Raw genomic sequence first — 25,875 nt, forward strand, 5'->3', positions numbered from 1 at the left:
GCGCGCGACGGGCGAGGTGGGGGGGGGAGAGAGGCGGGACCTCGGCCCCGCAACTGCCGGGTTCGCGCGCGCCCCGCGCCACTGCGGCTGCGCGCGCGCGGGGCCGTTACAGAGGCGGCGGCGGCGGGTGGGCGAGCGAGCGGCGCGCGCCGGCCCCGGGCCCGCTCCTGCCCCGCCCCTCCCGCGGTCACGTGACGCAGGCTCCGAGCGCTCGCGTGCGAACCGGGCGCCCTGCGCGCGCCCCCCGCGCGCCGCCCGCCGCCGTTTCGGTTTCATTTCCGGCGGCCCCGGGCCCGGAGCGGCGGCGCCGAGTTGAGCCCCCGGCGCTGCCCCCCGCTCCCGCCCAGGGTGGCCACACCCCCGGGCTCGGCGTGAACCGAGCGCCCCCGCCCCGCACACACACACCGCTCCTCCCCCGCCTGCGCCGGCACAGAGAAAGGGAAGGGAGGCGGCGCCGGGCCCGGGTCTCCCGCACCGCGCACAACATGGAGGAGCTGGTGGTGGAGGTGCGGGGCTCCAACGGGGCCTTCTACAAGGTACCGGGTGCTCGCGGCCGGGCCGGGCCCCAGGGGAGGGAGCGGGCACGGCAACGGGAGGAGGAGGAGGCGGCGGCGGCTCCTCCTCCCCGCGCTGAGGGAGAGCGGAGGCCCTGGGGCAGGAAGGAGGAGGGAGAAGCAGGCAGGGGTGGAGGCCGCGGCGGGTCCCTCGCGGTGGCCGCGGAGAGCGAGCCGGGGGCCGCCGGCGCTGAGCGGACTCGAGGCCCGATGAGGAGCGAGAGCGGGGAGGCCTCGGGCCTTCCCCCTTTGTGGGAAGGGGCGCCCGGGGCCGCCTCGTCCCGGCGCTGAGCGAGGATCAGCCCTGGGATGGGGCATTAATTGCTAAATCCTCAGCTTTTGTCGCTACTTAAGGAAAGTCTCTCTCGCCGTCCGGGTTTCCAGGAGAGCTGCACTGCATGAGCACGGCCTGCAAGGCGGGGAGGAGGGGGGCCCTCGTTAATGCACATTCCTGATGAAATGCTGTGGTGGATTCCTGCTCCTAATGCCATGGCAGGGGAAGCTGCCTAGTGATATTAAAGACAGCATTGCTTGGCCAGATCTGTCTGTGCTGAGGCCCTGAATACATATAGGTACCGAATCGACCTCTTCTTATTGAAATTATTTAGTGGCATTGCATGTTTGTTTCCAAGCTCTTGTGCTTAATAAAGCCAGCCCTGAGCCTTGAACATATGAGCGCTGAATATGTTTTATTAATACCGTGTAGTATTGTGTGGCTTTGCATGAGTTGGGTTGTATTAATCAGCTTATTAATAGGGTATAATTCGTAGTTTTACAGAAAATAAAATTCGGATATGGTTGGTTTGGGCCTACTCTCATTGACCTGTTATCAACGTACCAGGAACAGCCATGGATTAGTTCCTGCAAGTTTCCCATGGTTTAAATGATCCTAGGACTTTAAATATTGGGCCTAGTTATAGTGCGACATCCAATATTTATGTTAGCATTGAAGGACCGGGTAGAGTTTCACACTCACGTGTTCCTGTGGTAAGCCAGGTAGATATCCAAATGATGTCGTTCCAACACCTCTGAGGTTTTCTAAGAAAAAAAGACCTCTTTATATAATATTTAAGAGCTTATTTTTAAAATATGTGTGCTAGTGTCCTAATCTGAATTTTTTTTTTTAAAAAAAAAAAAAAAGGCATGAGATACAAATGAGTGGTAAAAAGGCATCCTGTGAGCTCACAGTGCTGTAGTCAAAGTTCTAGATCTGTATGTTCCTTCCTGGAGCTAAATAATCTAGCACTTTTAAAAATCAGTTTTAGGTTTTTAAAGGTAGAGTATTTGGTCAGAAAGAAGCAGAAAGAGTAAATGCATTGCACATTAGAACTTTTAATGAGGCTTTCATCAAATTATAGTAGTTACACAATGATGTGAAGGAGATGATGGCAATAATGACATGGTACATTCTTTAGTGCCAAATATTGAATAAACCTGGGAGAATTGAAAGCTTCTGAAACTTTTATTGTTTATGTTCAGGTTTGACACCATGGGGCCCTGTACCCCTTGTGTGTAGGTGAAAGCTTAATTTGAGCATATGTTCATGGAAGCTTATTCATGATTTAGTGTACCCAAGTTCTCACCAGACATTGCCCCAAGCAGTATGGTTATGTTTGTCTTTTAACTTTTAGAAATTTTGACAGGATTTTTTTAGTTTCCTCTTTATCACTAACGAAACAGCTTTGGTTAAATTGTCTAAAGGTAAAAATGGGCATATGGATTTATCTGTCTTCACCTGAATTGCCTCTTGAGATGGAGCATCACACTTAAAATAAATGCAGCATTTTTTTTTTTTAAGAATAAAAAAGTAGGAGTTGTTTTACACTCTCAGGCCATAATGTTCACTATAAACCAGCAATTTTCCTCTGGTTTCTCCAAATTTGAATTACTTGAATTGTAATTACAGATTTTTCTTTCATCATGATGTCTGACTATCACTCTGTTACAAAGTAATAGATCTAATTTTTTTCTTGTGAGTTTTGTGCCCATCTTAGAGATTGGCAATTCATTTGTAAAAAATGAATGTTGACCCAGCATAGCAAGAAGTGTGCAGTGATGTCAAGTGTGAACTTAATTGCAGGATGATTTTATTTTTTCATTTTAGAAGTTTCTTTAGGCAGCCTCCTGAGAAGTGATTTACAGCAGTAATGTTTCAAACAAACCAAAAGCAAAACAATTCTTTTATTCAATCTCATGTTTTACTGATAACAGGTGAAGATTTATTTGTCTTTGAATAATTCTGAATTAACAAGAATATGTAAATTTTTCGGAAAAATACACCTCTCCTATTGCTAAGACATGGAAGAGGGAGGAGTATGAGGCTGCTACAGTCAGGATGTGATGAAGTAGCTCAAGTAGGCACCCAGTTGTGGCTTCAGCTTTTCATATCCTCCTTGTAGGTCTCTCTGAGGACCTGAACATTTTTGAGTGTACCCACCAGCATCTGCATCTTAACAGTACAAAACTGCCCACCTAAACCCTCCTGAAAGTAACAAACCAGTGCTTTGAGATATAGCCAGAGGATTCATGTCCCACACAAAGCACAGGAGATGGTTTGAGGATGCCTTCATAGCCAGCTGTAAGATTTGAATTCAAATTTCATTCTGGTCAGGTGCACTGGAATACTGGAGTGTGTTGATGTGACTGCTGTAGTGCAGGCTAGTTCTTTCTGAATGGAATTCAAGTACTGCTTAGTGCATACTGTGTACTTTGATGATTTTTTTTTCCTCCTTGCCTAAGATGAATGATTCCATGGAAAGCACAGTGCAGTAAGTGGGCATGATTCAGGGATAATTGACAGTCTGGTACCTAGAGATGCTTAGTCATGACTTGCTGTGTGGTTGGGCCCAGAATCCTTGGAAAGAAAATGTTAATAAAACATAATGTTAATAAAATAAAACTTATTTTATGAAGACTGGTCCAACGACCACCAGGACTGTGAATCCAAGGGGAGGAAACTGCCTTTTGCAGCTCACAGCCAGGTAACTGAATCTTGAAGGTGTGCAGTATGAGGACATATCTTCTCTGATCTTTTCTTGTATAGGAGTAGTAAGTTGGGTTTTGAAGTTCTTATTCACAGAGGGCTAATAGACAGCTTTTGCCTAATCTTTTTGGGATTAGCTTTAGGTGTTTCTCTCTAAACGGGGACATGCTGGATGCCTTTCCAACATGGGATTGATTTTTCTTTTTGAGTTTGGGAGTGATTCTCTCTTGTGTCCTTTGCTAAAGATGGAAAGCATCCTGTTTATGAGGCAGGCAGTTTTGTGATGGTGTTTGTTGTTAATATCTCTGTGTTGTCTGTAACCCAATTTTTGCCACTTCTTGCTCTATAACCTTGTGAAAATCTTCCACTTTTTATCCCAGTAGTTTCAGCACCTTGCTGTTGTTTGCTTGGTTTTATAGATAACTTCATTGAAGCTACAGCTGATAAAATAATTCATCTTTCTTACTACTTTATTACTCCAGGTCTCACTATTAGCAGCTGTTCCTGTGGCCCTCTGTATCCGTTTTTCTCTTTCACTGTTCCATCCAGACACCTCAGCCAGTATCTCCAGTCTCTTTGTACATTCATGAGCCTGTCTGCTCAGTCCCTCTGAGGATGACCGCCTGTACGCTTTTCCTTCGTCTGCTGACCATTTCTGTGACTATTTTTCTTCTCCCTATTCTGTTCCTTTGTATGTCCAGCCTTTCTCAGACTTGATTATACACCGAGTTCCCTTTTGACATTCTCCTTCCAACAGGTATGAAATGTTACAGAATGGTTACACTAACAGTAGATGCACGTTTGTTATCAACATAGCCTTCTTTATGTTAAAAAGCATATTTTCCCTACTTTCCCTTCTTACAGTTAATTATCCTCCTTTATTAAAATGGTTGACAATGCTCACATCTGATGATGTGAGCAGACTTTAAAACAGCAAAATTTCATGGCAGCTGAAGCCTTTATTTTTTCCTTTGAAGTGTCCATCATTCCATTTAGCATAAAAATAAAAACATGCTGATGTTTCCAATAATTCTTATTTTTTTAACAAATAATTTGTAAAACTTAAACCATATATTCAGCATATAGCCATTCTTAGAATGTGAATGCTTATGTGTTTGAGAAATGCCATGCTTTAAACTTTTTTGCTTAATTATATCTGAAGCATGGAGAGAAATGAAATGGTTTATGTGACTCAGAACCAAATTTGGTGTAGAAAACTTACCACATTTGATTTTTTTTTTCCACATTAGAGAAGAAGAATCAACCTTTGCCATTACAAAATGTGCTTCTGTTCACAATTTTTGTGTACTCTTTCTTGGTATTTCTGCGGTTAGCAATAATGGTATGTCAGCTGCTTCAGTCTTTCACTGTCCTGTTACCTCATTTTGCTTCTGTCCAGTTTCACTTTGTGTTTAAGGCATTTCATCTTTGTGTCCAAATTCATCAGAGCCACTGTTCTGTCCCTTCATGGGGGTGTATTTTAAGCTCATATATCTGCACTGTTATGTTTGAATTTCCATGCCTACTTACACTCTTTATCTAAAAAGGCTGATGAATGGTTATTGTATTTCTCCTGATACTCATGTGAGATCCGAGCCTCTTCTCTGCCTTTACTGACATCTGGGGCTGGCTTGTCCTGTGTCTCTGAATTTGGCTTATGGTCTTGAAGGCTTCATTTCTTTTTAGCATTGTGTGTAATTTCACAAGTATTACAAAAACAAGACTTCCAAACAGTTTGGATAAGTATTAATTTTGGTTTCCCAAAGGCATTGCTGCTTAAATATTAGCTTTTTTAAGGAAAACTTAGAAATGTTTCAGACCTTTTCTGTTTGTACTTGAAAGTGTACAGGTTGAAATATACAGTGCTGAAGAGTCCAGATACATTTTTGTCCTGCAGATCTGTTTAAATATTCATATTGGAGGAAAATTGACATGATGCTGTGGTCCAGACAGTGGTAAACTGATGTGATAAGTATCTGACATTTTTGTGTGTCACAAGAAACTGAAAAATAAGGAAAACCCCCTTTCTCTGGATAGACAGGATTAGACAACCAAATATTAAGGACTGTATTAATAATCATTAAAATATTTTGCCTGCTGGTTTTAAGCATAAAGATCACAGAGAGAGGTGTGCAGATGTGTTTCATATATTGCATACTTGAAATTAGGTATTTGGCAAGGCATTGTTCACCTTGTAATTAATTATAAATTTATTCCAATGAACTCTTGTAATCTTGCAAGACTATTAATTAAAAGACAAACCACAGAGTTATGACATCAGTGGTTTTGGCCAGACTGAAGTGAAAACCAGGTATTCATCTGTTTCTGTGGTTGACTATTCTGAACTTGGTGTAAGCTAAAGAAATTCAGATTTGTGATTTTTCCCTGGCAGTGTCTGTATTGATGCTACCTGTGTTAGGTCTGCAGTTTAACCAGTGCTCCTGCTTCAGGTTCCCTCTGGTTTCTGGATTGTGACCAAAGCCATGTGCAAGAGCTGTTTAAGGAGAGCTCAAACAGGACAGTGTAGTTCATTCCTCTTTCAGCCAGCTGTGTCTCTCAAGTTTTACCGTTTCCAGATAATACAGTTGCCAAACTCTTTGAAGGTCCAGGCTAGTCTTCAGCTTAACTTAGATTTATTTGTTGCACATCCTGGTTTACTTATTAATGGTAAGTGTTAGCATTATCACCCTTAATGAGGTATATTGCTGTAGCCCCTAGGATTGTGCTTAAGGTGTGTTGGATGTTAGGAGCTTTCTTCCATTTCTCTCTGGATGTGAGATGTAGTCTTGCTCTTTGCTGCTGTGCTTGTGAATTTTTCTGCCATTTTCTGTCACTTTTTCAGAGTGCTGATGAGGACACCTTTTGGTGTTTTCATCACCACAGAGGTGATGACTTCTCCCAAAGTATCTTTCATACAAGGAAAGGTGATTTTTTTGACATTTTATAAATATGAGAAAATTAGGTATGAACAGGTTGTTTCTCAGGGCATGAGTTGTGTTACTCTTACCTGTTCTCCTGAAGGCTATTAAGTGTTGCTGGTATCAATTCTGTTGAATTTGCTTTGTAAAATAATCTCTGCTTTTACATACTCGAGCACTACTATTAATCCTTGTCCAGTCTGTGGCACAAAGGAGCCATGCCTAGTGTCTGGTAGTGATCATAGTGGTTTTCAGGAGTTAAAGGCATCCATTTCAGCTGCATCTGTAAGAATAAGTGGTACAGTACTACCATTGGAAGACACGTGGGTGAAGCATTTGAAGGTGATCTGTGTAATGTGAAATGAATCAGGACTGCCATTGTATTGTTGAAATGCATCTCCAGTTCTGGAATCTACAGAATATACCACAATATGAAACATGAGCTAAATGTATCAATAATAATCAGCTGAGAGCTCTGTTGCCTCTTCATGTAAATACCTTTTCTGTGCTCCTATGAACATGATCTTGAGATGTGGTCTTAAGTCTTCTTTATACCATGTCATTGAAAAACATCAGCTGTGCTTGTAATCCCCTTGGAAGGAATATGGAATTTTGAAATTCATAATTATGCTAATACATTTGGAGACTTTTTTAAGTCTCCTTGGCTTGCTGGCAATAATAAAGTCTTGTTCTTAAGAGTATTGAGAGACAAGTAAGGTGTAAAATAATTTTTTGCTGTTGTCACTGTGGCTTTCCTTCGACTTCTATTCACAGTGGCATTGGTTGTGTTTCAGTTCTCAACCTGGATGGTTTCTTCCTTGTAGTGAATGACTCTGGGTGATGACATTCACATGCATTACCACTGCATTTTAGCCAGTTCTTGGAGCTCTGTATCGGGTCAGGTCAGGTGTCGCTCTTCTTTGATACTAACATACTGCTGCAACTCAGGAAATATTTTGGCATATTTTGTAAAGCAAAAATAGCAAAATAATTTTTTTAAAAATAATTTAGGTTCCATGTAAGAGAAACTCTTACCTTCTTGTAAGAGATGAGATCTCATCTTGGAAACTTGCAAGGGCAGGAATAATAAAATGGACAATATAATAAAATGTTCCATACTTCATTAACTAATTCTTCTACCACTTCTAGAAGTGGTAGCTGCCGCTAAATTATTTTCAATTTACTGAGAAATTTTTTATCCACTAAAGTGGATCGCCATTAGTAGAAAAAACTTATCTATTCTTTCTTGCTTATGGGCTTTTATTTACCTACCTTGCAATGATACTATGTGTGGACTAATGTTAGTGGTATACTCAGCACTTCAGCAACTTGTTTCAGAAGTTCATATAGGTTCTTTAAAAATAAAGAATAAAACTGCCACCATGATGATCTTTGCATCCCTGGTTAACCTGTGACCTCCATTGTTTCAGGCTAAGAAAAATATTTTCATTGGTAAATCCCAAAGTTCTTTGAGTACGCTGGTCTTGCTGTTCTGTAGATGGGGAATGGGGGAAGCATTTGGGGCTTTAAATATTGACAAATCCAATTCAATCAGTTGAGTGCTTAAGGCAGGAGGAGCCCTCAGTGGCATGGAGAGCACAACTGCTGTCCATCCACCAGGAAAAAAGGGAAGGCAGGCCCCAGGGCATTTATCTAAAGTTGGTGCTCTACAGACTTAGTGTGATGAAGTAAATATGGGGAAGATCCTGCTGAAATTGATATAGATGAGTTTTGCTAGTGCAACTTTCAAATGTACTTTGAGGTAAAGAAAGAAGAGCACTTGGAGGTTTTGTGGGCTTTGGTTTCATTTGGTTTTTGAGGAATACTGATGTTTAATTTCTATGCCTGTCTATACATTAAATGTGATTATAAAATCAACTGTTTAAAACTCTTGAACTATCTTGTCATTTCCTACTAATCATTCCTGTTGCTGCTAAACAGTAGAAACAATGTCTTCATAGCTGAGGCATTCTGTTTGTGTATCAGTGTGCTGGCAGTCATGAACCCAAGGAGGTTATCAGCTTTCAGTCTGTGCTTTATAGAAATCTGTTGCAAAATTAAAAAGGCTGACTTTAAAACATACTTTCATTGTGAGATTCATCAATATTTGTGAAAAGGAGGTGTTTTACAGGTTTATAATTACTTTTAAAAGTGTCCATAAGCATACTATAATTATACTTTGTTTCCTCCACAGGCATTTGTAAAGGATGTGCATGAAGATTCAATAACAGTTTCATTTGAAAACAAGTAAGTGTATTGCTGGTGTTGTACCTGTAAATGACAGAGTATCAACCTTGCATTTGATTGACCTAAATATGGCTTAGTGCAGAGGAGTGTATATTAGATACACTAAACTTGCTGCTGGCATGTTTTAAAATTATATTTATAATATATATTTATATATCTACTATTTTGTGATATTTCTATATATATGCTTTTAATGGTTTAAATACTTTCAAGTGCAAAGCCATAGTAACATGTGTTTTGCTGGGAAGATAATCATGTTCTTACTGAATTTGCGTGATGACAACCCATGTTTGAGTAAGTCAGCAGTTGTACCATTACTGACTCTTTCTCATGTGAATGTCTTGCCTTGGTTTTAGAAGATTCCATTATTACAAAATTTGTTCTATAGATAAATGATGAATACCAATTTTCTGATCTAAAACCTAAAATTATCCCGTCTCCATTAAAGAAACTGAAAATTAAAATGGTATTCAGACTGGATCCTGATCAAATTTTCATAACCTGTAGTAGAACCAAAGAAAAAGAAGATACAGGCTTGTTTTGAAGGAAGTGTCCAAATGTGTTATGGAATGTTTTTTAATCAGTGTTTCTAATGTTGGGGGTTAAAAACCATACCTGTAAATGGAGGAAGAATCTTCTTCTAGAAGATTCAAAAGACTGCAGGAGGCATCAGGGTTTCAGTTAAGATGCTTAATGGTCATTTGGATGTGTTTTTTCTTACTATGTATACATTGGATCACATTACCTTTAATACATATATGCACAAAAGCTCCACTGAATTTGAACCTGTAAAATTAATGGATTAAAAATGTTTGATTTTGTTTACAAAGAAGATGAAAATATTTAGACCATTCACTGTGATTTTTGTTTGCAGCTGGCAACCAGAGAGACAAATCCCATTCCATGATGTGAGGTTCCCACCACCTGCAGGCTATAATAAAGACATAAATGAAAGTGATGAAGTAGAGGTGTGTATGCTCCATTAACAGCTCTTGTCTTGAGAAGTGAGAGAAGTTGCTGTGAAAAATGTCAGCCAAGCCACTGGAAGGTTTGCTTCCATGTTAGGTGATGTCACCTCCTTTGATTCCAAGTACTGCAGAAAGCACAGTGTCAGGCACATCTCCAAACCCAGTTTGACAGTAATAAACCATGCAAATTCCATGTACCACAACAGGCCATGTAAAATTCCATGTGCCACGACCTCCATGCTGAGTTACAAATATGCTGATTTACAAACATGATCAGTGTTGCATTGATTACAGATCAGTCCTTTTTAGGACTGGATTAATTCAGAAATAGGTGATGAACTGTAGTTATTAAGCTGTAAGGTTATAATGTCTCTATCACCAAAGCTTCAAGCTGAATCAGATAATTTGCATTATATGTGTGTATATATAAAAACATAAAAATATATGTGTATATGTAAATACTTTGTGTATATGCAAAGAGATTGATTTTAAACAGCATATTTCTAAAACATCCTTATTTTATGAAATTTGAACATTTATTTTTATTATATATTTATTTTTATATTATATAATTATAATTAATTTAAAGAAAGAGGACTTGCAAGATTTGCATTCTGCTTGCATGCTCTGTAGGCTTTTAATTTGAAAGATAAGAAAATGGGAAAACTTTAATGTGGGTGTGGCTGATAGCATATATGTGCTAAAGAAGTGTAGATGTGTGACTTCCCTCTCACCCTCTGGTAGGACTTCATCAGACCTACACACAACTAGAAATACTGTTGATTAAATGTTAACAGATGTAAAAATCTGAATTATCTCTCTTTTGACTGCATGCAAGACTGAGGCAGCTAGTGCCAGTAGATTGGGCACTGTATTATTTATTATTATTTGTCTATACAGTCTTGCTGTTATGTGCTTTCTGTGTTGTGCTCAGAGACTTTATGTACTAAGATGTTTTGCTGGATTTTGTTCCTATGGAGTTCCTGATCATATTAGTGTCAGCTTTTGTGATGTCTTTTAAGGATATAATGTATGTATTTTGTTCAGGTTTATTCCAGGGCAAATGAAAAAGAACCCTGCTGTTGGTGGTTGGCTAAAGTGAGAATGATAAAGGGTGAGGTAGGAGTATGCATATATACATATATATATTTTATATTGACTTATACTTTTTTCTTTCTTTTCTCTTTATATATTGATGTACACTATGGTTTGAACTAATCTCTGTTCATTTTTTAAAAGTTTCTTGATTAGGACAGTTGCAATTACCATTAACCTCAACCTGAGAAGTCAAATTTGACTTTTACAGTTAACCAAAGTACCTTTTCCTTAATAGTGTAATGCTCACTCATGTCATAAAATATGTGGCTTGGATGATTTTATTATTTTTATATCAGTTCTACGTAATAGAATATGCAGCCTGTGATGCTACATACAACGAAATTGTCACAATTGAGCGTTTGAGATCTGTGAACCCCAATAAACCCGCAACAAAAGATACTTTTCATAAAATCAAACTGGCAGTTCCTGAAGATTTAAGGCAAATGTAAGTACAAGCGTTTCTTTATAACTTGTTTCAGAATGTGGGTAACTTCTTAAGCCTGAGACAAGAGGAATAAAAATGCTTTTTACCACTCTAAATTAACTTATTGAAATGTAAAAGTGTAAAAAATACAAATATTGATGTGGTCATACTTCATGATTTTTTGAATTGTGGTTTATTCCTGGAGAAAGAAACACTTTCTTCAAAACTTTAGGTTTATGTGTGATACAGATTAAGATTTTTTCACTCTGTGCACAGGTTAACTGGAATCCATTCTTGGTCAACTTTTATTATTTGGTAATGGCTCTGGGAATAGTTGAATAATAATGAAACCTCCCAGAGTATGATACAAAGCCAGCCAGCTTTCTCCTAGGCCATGGACCTGTTGTTGTCATATAGTTACAGCTCTAAAAGTCAGATTAATACCTACTCCCCTTGTTTACCTTCAGGTCACTTTCTGCTTTCCTTGAGATGTTATGTTATTGCCTCAGTGTGGAATGAGTTATAAATTCAGGTTAGACTAAAACTTCCTGAAGTTAGTATTACAGCATACACAAGTGGACACAGGAAACCTGGAGAAGCCAAGCACAGCATGAGATGAGCATATGGTCCTTAGAATGCTGCAGGGGTTAAAATGAAATCACACATTTTAATGGTTCATGATGTGTTTGAAATCTTGAACTTGCTGATCATAGTGATTATAGTTTTTAATGTAGTTTTGTTTAACTTGCCATTCCACAGATTTACATACAGAAAATTTCTGAAATATTTCTAATCCTACTTATGTGAAAACAAATGAAAGGAAAATGAGTAAAATAAATTATAACAGAATAAAATAACACCTGCTTTGAAAGGAAGAGCTTGGAAATCTTTATTTACATTCTTTGTATTAAGGAATTACTCTTTTTGGCTGTTAACCATAAATGCAGTGGTTACTATTTTTAACTTTGTTATATTTTTATTCCTAGGTGTGCCAAAGAATCTGCACATAAGGACTTCAAAAAGGCAGTTGGAGCTTTTTCTGTAACATATGATTCTGAAAACCACCAGCTTATTATTTTGGTAAGTACAAATGTTTTACTGTACCGTTGGCAGTGGTTTGTTTCAAGAGTGCATGTGTAAGGCTCTGTTGTGTTTGTTAACCATGCAGTCAATCAACGATGTGACCACGAAGCGGGCCAACATGCTGATTGATATGCACTTCCGGAGCCTGCGCACCAAGTTATCCCTGATCCTGAGGAATGAAGAGGCCAGCAAACAGCTGGAGGTATGTTGGTTGTTTGCCCTGAAGTAATTTGAGTGAAACAGATAATAAAAAAATCCCTGGTGTGTTCCTTAGCTGGTGGAACTTGCATTGGGGTGAAAGTAATGATGTATTGATAATAACCTAGGTGGTGAAAAAGGCAGGTGGAAGTGTCATCCAACAGAGATGTTTACAGTTATAGGGCCTGTTTTTTCAGAGACCCATTTTTATCAGCAGGATTTTGTGGGGGATTGAACACAGCTATGTAGACACACATACAGATGTATTTCTTTCATATTTTGAAGCATAAAATAGCCGTCATTGCACAAATAATACCACGTATTTGGTAGCTTTAAAAATAGATGGGAGTGACTATGCTATGATCCTGATAGGACTAGAACTGGATCTAGCAAAATAATACAGTGAAAATGAGATGAAAGGGGTGAAAACTCATGCTGGTAGAATGTATGAAGGGATAGGTTTGTCTATAGATAAAATGTTAGGAAATAATCTTACAGCAGATACAGCTTCTGATACTCCTGTGACTGATGAGTGGGTGTTGACTGGCAAGAAGCTTGAGTCATACTTGTCCATGGATAAAAGAAAAAAAAATAAGAAAAAGAGTAGGCAAGGAAATAAGGGGGTTTTTATACACTAGAATTAACATTTCTTCGTGGTTTTTCTCCTATCTACAAATTAGAAAAAATGGCAATATTTATGAAAACTTTTTAGATTTGCTGTCAAGAACCAGAGGTACCACTTAAACTCCTGTAACTCAGTTTGACACAGGTGTATACCAGCAGTGTTTCTGCAGAGCCAGGTTTCATTCCCCCTTCCCAGGGGTTACATCTGTTTGAAGTGGGGTGTCATGCTCAGGCCTCGTGTATCCAGTGGGTATACTCACTGTTACAAGAGGTTCTCACTTCTGTTGTTCCCTCTTTCATATCTTGATTTCTGTGTTTGAGAGCTGAAATCCAAGTTTGTTTGGGTTTTGATTTTTCTCAAGATGAAGGATGGACCAGTTTTTCCTCATCAGTGTTCCTTACTCAGCACCCCATTGCAGCTCTTCAGTAATCATTCTTCTTTATCCTGTAGAACTGACAGTTGTGTGGGCAGTTTACCTCTTGAAGTGCAAAGTATTATTTTGGAGGTGGGAAGAACAACAGCCTCTTTAGAGCTAATTCTCTTTACATGCCCCCACAAATGCATGCACCAACAACTGTTGTCATTGATTCCTTTCCCAAACTAATCTTGGATTCTTCTTGTCATTGTAACACTGAGTCTTTTTGCTGCTGTGAAAGTCTCAAACTTGATTTGGTTCTCACTAGAAAACCATTGTTGAACTTCACTTTCTACCTAAGTACTTAAATAAAGGTTGTGAGATAAATATATACAGTTAAAATTTGTGTGACAGAAGTTGGCTGGTATTTTTCATTTTGGCATTTGTGTTTCTTGTAGTTAGAGTAAATATAAAATCAGTTTCATCCAAAGTTGAAAGAAGAGCTTCAGATAATAAAAATCATACCCATGATTATTGTTGAGACACTGACATACCAACAGACTGCACATGTCCATCTGCAGGAAAAATATTTAGTGAACACTTTGGGCTTTACTGCATTATTAATGGCAGCTCACTGTTTTCATCAAGTAAACCTTTTTATGTGTCTCATAGTCATTTGAACTTTCAAAGTCTGCCCCTTCTTTTCTTCTAGCAGTTTTACCTATTTTGTTTCCTGAGTCATTATCACTAGACCAGCTTCTTTTGTTCAGTGGAGTTTTTTTCTTCCCATTTGTTGTACCTTCTTTTTTGCATATTGTCTTCTTGACTTTCATGGCTCTACTTCTCAAACATGGCTTTTAGGGCATCAAGTAAAATAACAGATTATTTTTTGTTTACATTCTTTCCCAGTGGGTGTGATTTAGCTGTTTTGGGTGTCTTTCACATGCTGAAAAGCCTGAATTGACAAGTGTTTTGTGTTCTGGTTTGTATTTTACAGTATCTAAGTAGAACTCAGTTCTGGCTGCTGTGTAGGTATTAATGTATAATTTGCATAGATGTTTCTTCTTAATGTATAGGGAAGTAGAATACAGAATTTCTGATGTTTAAATAGAACACACTTAATAATAATTTGCAGAAAAGCTGATGATATTTTATTGCAGGCAGTAAAACTCTGGTTTGACTGTCAAAGCCAAGGTCCTCAGTGATGACGTAGCTTCATCTTTTCCACATGTCATAGATAGTTAACAATGGATCATTGTCTTGGTCATCTGGTTCTCTCCTCTTATTTGGTTGTCTATGAAAGATGTCAGCTAGTGAACAAGCATTTGGATTATCTGTTAGAAGTGGAAATGTGAGCAATTAAGAATAACTTTTGCTTTCCAAATTGTCTGTAATGTAGCTACTGAAGGACTTGACCGTGCCCTCAGAGTATCTGAAGTATTTCATACCACTTGGATACTTCCACCATTATCTACTGTAACCAGTTCTTTGAAACTGTGATTTAGCACAGGATATTTACCAACGGCTTTAAGCAGGAGCAGTTCAGAAAGCAGTACCAGTTCAGCTGGAACAGTATAGGGCTTGTTGTGGGCAATTCCTTGATGTTTGCTCAACATCTGTAGGGTCTCATTTTGCTGACATTAAACTGCTAATTTGAAGTGTGCTTATGTATGTCCTGACAGTAGTTACAGCTTCAATTTAATGCAGAAACATGGACAGGATTGTATATCTTTGCTTTTATCTTGTTTCTTCCTTGCAAAACACTCCTTCCTTAATAGATAATCACAGTTGGAAATTCTCTATCTTCCCACAATGCATTAAACAATTGTTCCTTTCCTGTGTTCTGTTACACTCACGCTTGTGAATGCTCAGTATGACCCTTCTGTCTGGGTAGATGTGTGATTCCTGAATGAAATCTGAACATATTTGTTCTCTGGATTCAAACAGTTTTTGTGTTGTCACGCATAGGCACAGATTCTTCATTTTTTTTTTAAAGTGCAGTAGATCTCCACAGCTGCTCTGTTTTATATATAATTGTGTCAGTTGTTGAGTTATTACAGTTTCACCCACCTGTTGAAATTGGTGCAGTTTTTTTCTCAGAGATTGTAAGGTTTGCTTTAATAATCACCACAGTTACTGTTTCACTATCTTATGAGTGCTTTCTTACCTTGTAACACCTGATAGCTGTAGCTATTAAAGGGTAATTGAAAATTGAGGTGTCAACACAGCTAGAGGCCAGCCTTATGTTAATATTTGAAACATTTCTGAAGGAGACTCCTTGGTGCTTTTGAAGCTAAAATAACTGCAGTAAACGGATTGAGTAAATAAAAAGTAGGCTAAGCTGATTGAAAAATAGGCTTGAAATTTATGTTGATTTCTCTCTCCAGTGTGCTGGAGAGACAATCAAAATGAGCTGACATTAGATTTTTCTTCAGAGTTCTAGGCAACTTGCATCCCGGTTCCATGAACAGTTTGTAGTACGTGAAGACCTAATGGGTTTGGCCATTGGCACTCATGGTGCTAATATTCAGCAAGCCAGGAAAGTCCCTGGAGTGACTGCCATTGATCTTGATGAAGATACTTGTACATTCCATATTTATGGAGAGGTGAGTTCCCTTCTTTATCATTTCAGAAAATACCTGAAAGAAAGAAGCAAACAAAAACCTTGGGGAAATGTGTCTTGTTTCTTACACTCCTTTCTATTGTAGGATCAAGATGCGGTGAAAAAGGCAAGAAGTTACCTTGAATTTGCTGAAGATGTCATACAAGTCCCAAGGAATTTAGTAGGTAAGTCATTTCTGGAGGCTGCCTCTGTGAAAGTAAGGGAAAATGCCTTCTGGGAACTGCACTGAACTGGAAGCAACGTGCTGATGTTAAAGTACAAGGTAGAATAATTTCTGGATTGAGCTGGAGAATTATTTACTTCCCCCAAGCAAATCCAGAGAGTAGTTCAGCTATAGAAGAGATGAATCTACAGTCTCAAATTTTCCTGGTATATTTTGAATAATTTCTTTGACTTATTTGTCTTTTTTCCCTTGTCCTTTTAGAGATGTTTAGAAGGAGCACTGTGAGTTGAACTAGATATCAGTGATGAAGAAAATTTAAATTACTTCCATTGCCAAACAATTAAAAAGGTCCTTAAAAACACATGCAGCCCTTGTATATGTGGAGAAGTCTTCTAATGAGTTTTTGATGCTACAAAGCAAAATAAAAATACATTATTTCATTCAGTAGATTAGAAAAGAGCAGAGAAAACACTTTATGGTAAAACATAGCCCTGAAAGCAAATGCTTTAATAGGTTGTCAGGGAGTGTATGAAAGCTGGTGTTGAAGCAGTGTGAAATTCTGCAGCAGGACAAGTACTAAGGAATGTGGCAGCTCAGCTCTGGAATTGATTAAAAGCAGTTTTCCCTTCCTTATTCCCCCCTGTTTTTACTGGTGATAAGTGAAAATGATAAGCTGCCATCATTATTTTAATATGAGGTCTTAAAGTCTGTTTCTCTTTAGAACTTAGCAATTATATTTTTTGGCAGGTTTTCATTTCTACTCTTAATTCTTGACATGGATTCTTAGAATATAACTTTGGCTGAACCCTATGTTATGTCTGAAATAAGCTATGTTTAATAATTTGGCTTTTAAAATTCCTAGTAATTTGCTTTAAAAATGCAGAAGGCTTTTTTAGATAGATATATATATATACACACTGATACTTTTTCATCTAAAGAAAATGCAAAGAACCACCTTTTCTATTTAATTATATTTTTAAAAATTCAAACTGAAAAAATGCAAAAAAAAAAAGAAAAAACCCACCCAAGATGTTACTTACTTTTTAAAGACTGTATGGACATTTTTATTTGAAAATATTTGTGTGTGTTGCCAAATCCTCACAAAAGCTTTGATTGGAGTAACTGATGTAAGTTGGGAAGGTTTTGAGTGATTTATTTTTTAAATCATTACCGAGGCTTTTTTACATTTATTAGTAAGGTGCTGTTCCATTTGTCAGTAATATATAATGAAATAAAGTACTCAGATAAATACTCAGAAGTAGTTTTTGACACTCAAAACAGCCTTTGTCATTGAGGAGGAACTTACTGGGCATATTTTGTCATAATTTCTGCAAATACTCATGTCAGAAAAGTTGAGACACAAAAATGAAACTTTATTTAGCTTTGAATGATAGGAGCAATAGGAGTCTGTTGTGACTAAAAGTGATGTTTGAATTCTTCATGGATTAATTGTATCAGTCAAACAGTAGCTGTTATGCACTTGGGGTTTTTTACCTCTAATTTAGTGATGTGCCAATGAAAAAAGATCATGTTTTAAGATTTCCAGCAGTTTGTTAAATAAAAATACTTTTTTTTGTTCCAGAAAACATCTTTGACATCGTTCTTTAAAGCTTTTCTTGAAAGCTGTGATTGAAGGATGTGTCCTCCCTCATCACATCCCAAGCAGCTTAGTTTTCCTGACAGTTTGCAGCATGTTGTTTTGCTGAGATGGGAGAGAACTAAATTTTCATTTTCCTTGTCTCACAGTGGAATGTCTGCTTCAGAAGATACATGTCTGCATTACTGGCATTGGAGTATAATTTATTTCCATTTTTATCTTGGACTTTTTACTGACTTATAAACTACTGGCAAAAATGTCTGAAAACCTCAGTTTTAGAGAATTTTACATCTGCCTCAAACAGTATCTTTGGTAGTATTTGATCAGCTAAGGTTTTGTAAATGAGCTAAGTTTTGCTTACACAAGAAGTAGTTGCAGCAAATGTTCAGGCACTGTAAAATGATTTCTGTTTGTTTTGGTTGGATATTTTAAATGCAAACAGAAATGTTTGTAATTTTCTGAAGTTATTTTAAACCTACCAAAGCAAAGCCAAATAAACATTCAAGGTACTGAGTATTTCTGTGATCAATGTGTTTTATAAGTTTACACCACAAGCTTATGTGGACATTTCGGTTTGTGGCTTGTTAGCTAAATCTTTGTTGTAGAGGATCAAGTTCTTGCCTGGTACTTAAATAGGCTTGTCTAATTAGAGTACAGCAATACTCTCAGGTTGAATGTTCTGTATGTTCTTTCTGTAGGAAAAGTAATAGGAAAAAATGGAAAACTGATTCAGGAGATAGTGGATAAATCCGGCGTTGTAAGAGTGAGAATTGAGGCTGAAAATGATAAAAATATTCCACAAGAAGAGGTATGTGTTCAGTTAATGTAATTTTTCTTTTTGTTAATGGGTTATATTCTACCCAGTGATAAAATAAATTCTTCCTTGTATCTTTGTAGTGGTAAGATGAAGTGTTGATTAATGCGTTTTCTGACGTATTCTATCTTTTCTATTAATGCTGAGGGACATTTTTATATAAATTTGGCTTCTCTGTTTTAGAAAAATGCTTTGTGAAATTTATTGGTGGTGCACCTTCTTAGAGATTTCATGTTGTTCCTGTTGGAAGCAATGACATTTCCCAGCATCTGCTAGGCTATAAATCCATATATATGAAACTTGCTGGTTTCATTCATTGATCTTCTTGGAGTTTGATTTCTTAGGTTTTTACCTGGTTTAATTTTTCATTAGCAATTTCTTCTGTGGAAATGAAATATTTGTGCTTTATATTAAATCTCTGTTTTAAAAATACTACCTAGGTTCACAAGAGCTTGTAAATTATACTAGAAAAACCAAGCATGAACACTGTGAAAGCCCAGGTTTGCACAGGAAGGCTGTCAGCCTTGTAAAGAACCTGAAGGAAGTCTCAATAGTTGTCATTTGAGGCACTTCTGTGTGGGGCTGCATTGAGGGGCAAGGTTGTGGTATGCAAAAAATCTTACAGCATGAAGGTCTTGACATCTCAGTGCAAAAAGACTCCCTGTAGTTTCAGGTGTGAAATGTGCTTAAAGAAAACTGAACTGCCTTTCATTTACCTCAAAATCCAAATACGTACCAGCTGAGAACCTTTGCACTTTGGATAAGCTATGAAATGTGGTTTCTTATGTTCTTGCTTGAGTAGTTATTTCCTCTGCTGTTCTATCACTGTAGGACTTAGTGGAAATCCACAATCCAATTTCCATCTTTCTGTACAGAATGGCTAAGCAATTATCTAAAGGTTTTCTTTACTATTCTACTAGTTTTACATCTGTCTGAAAAGGTAAACGGTCAATATTTAGACTTAAAGGTTTCACTGGTCTGTCGTATTTAATTTCTAAAGAAGAATTCTTGCAGCATAAAATGGAATTAGTTTAATAAGCAAGAGGGTGCTGCTATTGCTGCAGGCTAGAGAATCACAGAAGGGTAAAAGAGCCAGTACTCATGGCTGCAGGGAGTATGTCTGGCTTTTTTTTTTTAATTCTTACTTGAAAAAGCTGATTTGCTTACATTTTTCTGTCCAAAATGCAGCTTTTAAGGATTATCTTGAAAGATCTTTTTTACCTGTCAAGCTCTGCATCCATACTTCTGTTTTACCTGTTAATGACATTTCTAACCCTGGCATTGCTTGCACTGCTTCGTGTGTTAGTTGTGTCATGCCAGGTGCAATACAGAAACCTGAGATCAGACTTTAATAGATAAGAGTTGGTGCTTGTAAATTGAATGCAGCTTTATTTCAACTATAAAATCCAAATAATCTCTCCATATGTAAATTTGGATATTGCAGCCCTTCTTGTTCTAGTAGAACAGTAGTTCAATTAAATTTTAATACAGCACTTGGTTCTTTTTATGTGACTGAGATGTTAGAATACTGCCCATTAGTTTCAAGTGCAGTTTGATACATCCCATTATTTTATAACAGGCTATCTTCAGGCTTTTCATATTTTAAATGAGATAGGTACTGTTTGTTACAGTAATATATATTACTTTTATCTCTGAATTTAGTATGCACGTAAGGTCTGCTCAGTTTCCCCCACTGCAACCAAGTTGAACATAGGTACTTTTGCTTTGAAGGCAAAAATAAGGTTCAATAAATAAGCACTTTTCTGCTTTTGTATGGCTGAAATTGCTTGACATGGTTACCAGCTCATATTCTTAATAGCTGGCATTGTTATACCTTGAATCCACTGCCAGAAGCAGCAGAAGCAGTTTCCTTAAATGCCCTCTTAAATCATTTGTCTTGTCATCATTTAATAATTGATACTGTGAGCTAGTTAATGCCAGTTTAGTAGAAATTTCACTGCTCTTTATCAGGTTCTATAAAATATTTATGAAACTTAAAATACCCCAGATAATAAAACATTTCAGTCAACAATGCCTGTGGCTAAAGAATTTTTAATGCTCATGAAAGTCAGTGTTAATGTTGAGGTTCCTTAGGACTATAGGACTGTGTATATATTATTTTTTCCTGGTTACTTAATATAGATGTGTAAGGTCTTATATAAGGGTTTTGCCTGTAAAAGAAAGGGATGGGGGAAGAAAACCAAACACAACCTTAAAAGGGGAGACCAATTATAGACTGGCCACTCCTGGGCAATCTCAGCATAGTGTGCTTTTAATTTTTAAGACATTAGTGTCTCAAATCATTTCACTTCTGCAGCCAGCCTTCCTTTGGAATGCAGTTCTGTAAAGGATGTGTGTACAGTGAAAATTAAAGGCTTCTTTAGAGGTCATGATGAGATAGCAGAACAGTCTTTGAGATAATCAGCAGGTGTGCCAGGCTCTGGTGTGCAGTGGCATGGGCTTCAGCAGCCGAGTGCTGGAGATGCTCAGCTTTACCTCTGCAGTCCACAGTGAAGCTTCTCCTGCCCAGGTGCTGCAGCTGCTGGAACAGTCAGGTTCACTCCTTGGGCCTGGGTGGGCTGCACTCACACCTCTGAAATGCTGCAGGGGCCTGGCTGACTGTTAGAAGTTTTGATGTAGAAATTGTCCTTCTGCTGCTAAGGTTTACTTTGTTTTCCACACTCAATGGAACCTTTTAGATAGGTGGGTTTTTTTCACCTGCTTTGGCTGCCTAAGTTAATCTTTAGGTGTTTTGTCTCCCAGCGTCATAATTTCAGACTTCAGAATTTCCAGATTTATATTTTCCATGTATTTATTGAATCACTTCACGTGCTTGAAGGGTAGAAGAACTGTAAGTTAGACATCATCACCTGAAGTACTAACTCTTCCTTGAATATTTTTTGGCTTTTTTTTTTTTTTTACAGCTATACAGATCTTCAAGAAGGATCAGGTTTTGTTTTGTGACAGAATGTTAATTTTATTTCCTTTTAAAAAAGATCAAAGGTAGACCAAAAGGAGCTGGTGTGAGAGAATGGATGCAGTCAGCAAAGGTGGTGTTAGTTTGAAGGGGAAAACATAAAGTGTTGTAAATTGACTCTTTTTCACTTGTTCAGAAAAATAAATGTTTACATTGTGGTGCAAATGACCTAAATCTGCCTATTGAAAAAAGCTCTTTGCATAAAGGGAATTGGAGTACATGGTGTAGTCAATATCAGAATTAAAATATACTGTTGTCTCACTTTTTCATTTTTGCCTGTTCATGGTGTAAGAATTGTTTTCAGGTTTTACAGTAGTTTGAATTCAATACCCAATTCAGAATTCAATATTATCAATAATCAAAGCCTATTGTTTCTGTGTTTTAGGGCATGGTACCATTTGTGTTTGTAGGAACCAAGGATAGCATCACTAATGCAACTGTTCTTCTGGATTATCATCTTAATTATTTGAAGGTGAGGATAAAGATGCTGCTTTACCACTTTTTTTTTCTATCAATACTTGGATGGTAACAGTGTGATGATGATAAACTGTTCAGGTCCTGAGATTGCTGAACAATTAGTATTATAACAGGTTCTCTGTCTGAAAATGAAAAGTTTTTAAAATAATAATTTGTCTGAAGGATGGGATGACAACTTTTTTCAAGATGCAAATTATAGAAAAGTAAGAAAATTAAAAAATCTGCCAAAATGTGCTGCCAGCTTTATATATGAGAGAGTAGTCAGTCCTTCATGCAACTGCAGAGCAAACAGCCTTCCATGCAGAATCTTGTATGGAGTGGGCCTTTGTTGTAATGCAGAAATGCTAAACTACTTTTTCTGTAATGAATTGACATTTCATACCTGAGTATGTTTTGTAGGCAACTCAGCTTCACATGTTGTGTTTGCCTCTTGGCTCCATAACTTCCCCAGTAATCTGTGATAAATGGTGTGTTGTATAGGAAGCAAAAAATATCCCATTTTGTTGCTTATAGTTCCTTTTGCCTGTGGTGGTTGTGGCCAGGTGCCCAATCTTCAATGGCAAGGCCAGATGTAACAGTAGGGACAGCTTTGAGTTCATTTAATTAAATAAAGTCTTGCATCTGTTTTGAAGCCTTCAGCTCATTCATGATTTATGTCCAGTCAGTGCAGTAGCCATCAGTGAATCTTTTAGAATGCTAAAATTTCTATACATTGTTCAACTTTTCAATACAGATAATCAAAAGTCAGGAGAAGAAACAACTTTTGTTTTCTTACCGAGTCAGTCACTTTACCTTTTAACCCTGCTTTTGTCAGTGTTCTGGAGCAGAGGTACAGCAGCTCTGCAGCTGTCACAAGGCAGAGGCAGAGAAGAACCAGATCAAAACTAATACTAAAAATCAAGTTCATTTCTTGCATGCTTGCTATGATTGGAAAAGATATTTCTGGTTTAAACTTCTTTGGCTGCCTAAAGTACATATTTGCATGTGAGTCAGTACTTGAATGGGCACTGACATGGTAGTGGGAAGTGTTTAATGCCTCAGCAATTTTGTTTTAAATTGGTCAGTTCATTGTCAACTATGGTCACTTTGTCTTAGTGCTCTTAAACCTTCCTGAACCAAAGGTCACGAGTAAGTGTTCATCAGTCTGTGATAACTACTGGATAGATTCTTATCTCTAAGGTTTTATCTTGGCCTTCTCATCCCATTAAACATAAACTCACAAAATGTTGTTTTCTTAGTGGCCTGTTGCCTTATGATTCAGAATAATGTCCTCCAATTCACTGACAAGAAGTGGGACAGACCTGTTCCTCTAAGATTTTCATGTTTTTATGCCTCCAGGCAAAGATCATTAAGGAAACTTTTTGTAAAAGATACATAATAGTGCATCAACATCAAATGTACTGTATCAGCTCAGAGTCATGGATTTCTTTGTCTGTAAAAAGAAGTAGACTTGGCTGGAATGACTGTAGTGAATTTTCAGGATCTTGAGAGGAAAGACTTAGACCAGGATTCACAGCCCCAGACTGCAGGAAGGTGGACTTTGGCCTGTTCAGGGATCTGCTTGGAAGAATCCCATAGGATACATTCCCGGAAGGAAATAAGGTCTGGAAGAGCTGGCTCTTAAAAGCATCACCTTCCCTGAGCTCAAGAATAGTCCATCTTGATATGCAGGTGTTCACACAGAAGTAACAGTAGGCCTGCAGGGATCAACAAGAAACCTGTGGCTAAGTTAGTGTAGACGAAATGAGGATACAAGGAGTAAAGTAAGGACAGGTGAATCAGATGGAGTATAAAACCACAGTTTGTGTGGGCAGGGATGAGTTTGGAAAGCTGAAGTCCATCAGGAGTTGAATATGGCAAGGGTTGTGAAGGGGAGCAGTAAGAGCTTCTGCAGAGATACTGGCAGCAAAATGAATGCCAGAGAAAATACAGGCCTGCTGCTGGATGGAGGAGGAAACTTGCTCACAAACAGGAAGGATGAGGTACTGAATGTCATCTTCAGTTTTGGTTTTTTTATTTATAAGATTTGTCCTGAGGAACATCAGCCCCTGATACCAGTGGGACAGTCTGGAGCAAGAAGTCTTAGTCTTGCTAAAGGAAGATTGAGTTAGAGAACCTCTTAAGGGGGAGAGATGCTATACACCAAGTCACTGATGGAGTGCATTCCTGAGTACCAGAGCATCTTAGCATAGTCCTGGCTGGACTAGGTGACCTGCAGAGGATGTAGGGTCAGAATGAAACTTCTGTCAATAGATTTATCCCTAATTAAAGAAAAAGGGGATTGCCACTCTGATGTGAGCTAGGTAATATCTGAAACTGGCAAAGGCACTTCATGAATATGTGCTGCTGTATCTCTTTTACCTAATTGTTCATGGTGAGGGTGCTGTGTGCTGATGCCTCTGTGCCTGTTACAGCACTTTTCTCTCTATGCTTTTATGCTTTCTCATACTGTTCATTATCATTGTGTAGAGTTTAACAGCAGAGTGTCTTTTTATGGAACAATACTCTTACATTAGAGTTGTTTAATAACTTTTAGTTGTTATGTGCAGCAGTGCAAAGAGCTTGTGTTCTGATCTGAGTGCTTTTTCTTGATAAAAACCTAAACTTGGCAACTGTGGCACAGGAAGAATTGTGTTGGTAGCACATGGATTTGAACATTTGAAAGTCTTTCTGTTAGACGAGTTACTCTCAAAGCTGAGTTGCTGTTTGAGTATTAAACAGATGCTCAGTTGGAATATTTCAGTGGCTTTTCTTTCTGACCTGCCTGTGTGCACATGCAGACGGTTACACAGTGGTGGTACATGACTTGTTGGGCCTGTGTTTGCACAGGAAGTGGACCAGCTGCGTTTGGAAAGATTGCAAATTGATGAGCAACTGCGACAGATCGGAGCCACTTCCAGGCCCCCCTCGAACCGCCCAGACAAGGACAAAGGGTACATGACCGACGACGGGCCCGGCCTCGGCCGCGGCAGCCGCCCCTACCGGAACCGCGGCCACAGCCGGCGTGGGCCAGGCTACGCTTCAGGTAGGTGCCTCCAGGGACACCTGCACTGCTCAGGGAGGCCTCCTGCTCTTGTGACTGCTTGGAAAAGACTGGACTGAGAGCTGTTTAAAGTGCAGTTAATACTGAGTGTTAATATTTGAAGATGATACAGAGCTTTATGCTGTAAGAAAGTACTTCCAAGTGTAGTGCTTTCCTGTAGTTTACAGTGATTTCCATGCAGTTCCTGCTTCTTACAGCATGCTTCTGTCTTCTACATTATAGAGAATATCTAGTTATTCTCTAACTCCTTAGGGCAAGGATTGTTATTTTATCTATATTTTGAACAATTCCTGACAACGAAGTCTCAGTTTTCATTTAAGCCTGTGTGAGTCTATCATAATATAAATATTTATAGGTGAAAATACTGTGTAGCTCAATTTACAGGAAAGCTATTTTCTTCATATTAAATTGAACTTTTATGTTTTTAATAGAAGACCTTAGTCACTAAAATAGTGTGTTACTCTTTAAAACCTCAGATAATTCATTAATGAATAGTTTTCCAGATTGTGCTTCTTCAGAGCAATCTATTACTTCAGTATCCATAATGTAGGTCAGCTGGTGTTTGTCCTGACTGAAAGGCCTGTAGTGTGAGCTTTGTAAGAAAATCTTAGCCTACATTCTGCATAATACAAAATTAATGGTTTTGTGATGTTTACTATTTTTAGAAGATGTGAACTCACCTTGCTAATAATATGGGTTATGGGAAAAAAAAATGGGGAAAGAACCAG

The 25,875-nt window shown here is 38.3% G+C and overlaps 1 protein-coding gene across 3 annotated transcripts in view; it reads left to right on the top strand.

Moving 5' to 3' along the window:
• Positions 1–255: 255 nt before the first annotated feature.
• FMR1 (fragile X messenger ribonucleoprotein 1) overlaps positions 256–25,875 on the top strand; it is a 30,805-nt gene continuing 5,185 nt past the window's right edge. The window contains exons 1-12 of one of the 3 annotated variants that reach the window (XM_036402001.2): positions 256–536; positions 8,650–8,702; positions 9,577–9,670; positions 10,718–10,789; positions 11,065–11,213; positions 12,179–12,272; positions 12,361–12,477; positions 15,889–16,059; positions 16,162–16,240; positions 18,535–18,644; positions 22,013–22,099; positions 24,934–25,129. In XM_036402001.2, coding sequence (XP_036257894.1) covers positions 486–536; positions 8,650–8,702; positions 9,577–9,670; positions 10,718–10,789; positions 11,065–11,213; positions 12,179–12,272; positions 12,361–12,477; positions 15,889–16,059; positions 16,162–16,240; positions 18,535–18,644; positions 22,013–22,099; positions 24,934–25,129 — 1,273 coding nt within the window. In that variant the 5' untranslated portion in view covers positions 256–485. Of the gene's footprint in view, positions 537–4,860; positions 4,880–8,649; positions 8,703–9,576; positions 9,671–10,717; positions 10,790–11,064; positions 11,214–12,178; positions 12,273–12,360; positions 12,478–15,888; positions 16,060–16,161; positions 16,241–18,534; positions 18,645–22,012; positions 22,100–24,933; positions 25,130–25,875 lie in introns of those variants that run through there. The other 2 variants (XM_036402000.2, XM_036402002.2) reach the window with 2 other exon arrangements.

Source organism: Molothrus ater, chromosome 14 (genome assembly GCF_012460135.2).
Source record: "Molothrus ater isolate BHLD 08-10-18 breed brown headed cowbird chromosome 14, BPBGC_Mater_1.1, whole genome shotgun sequence".
NCBI classification, from domain to species: domain Eukaryota; kingdom Metazoa; phylum Chordata; class Aves; order Passeriformes; family Icteridae; genus Molothrus; species Molothrus ater.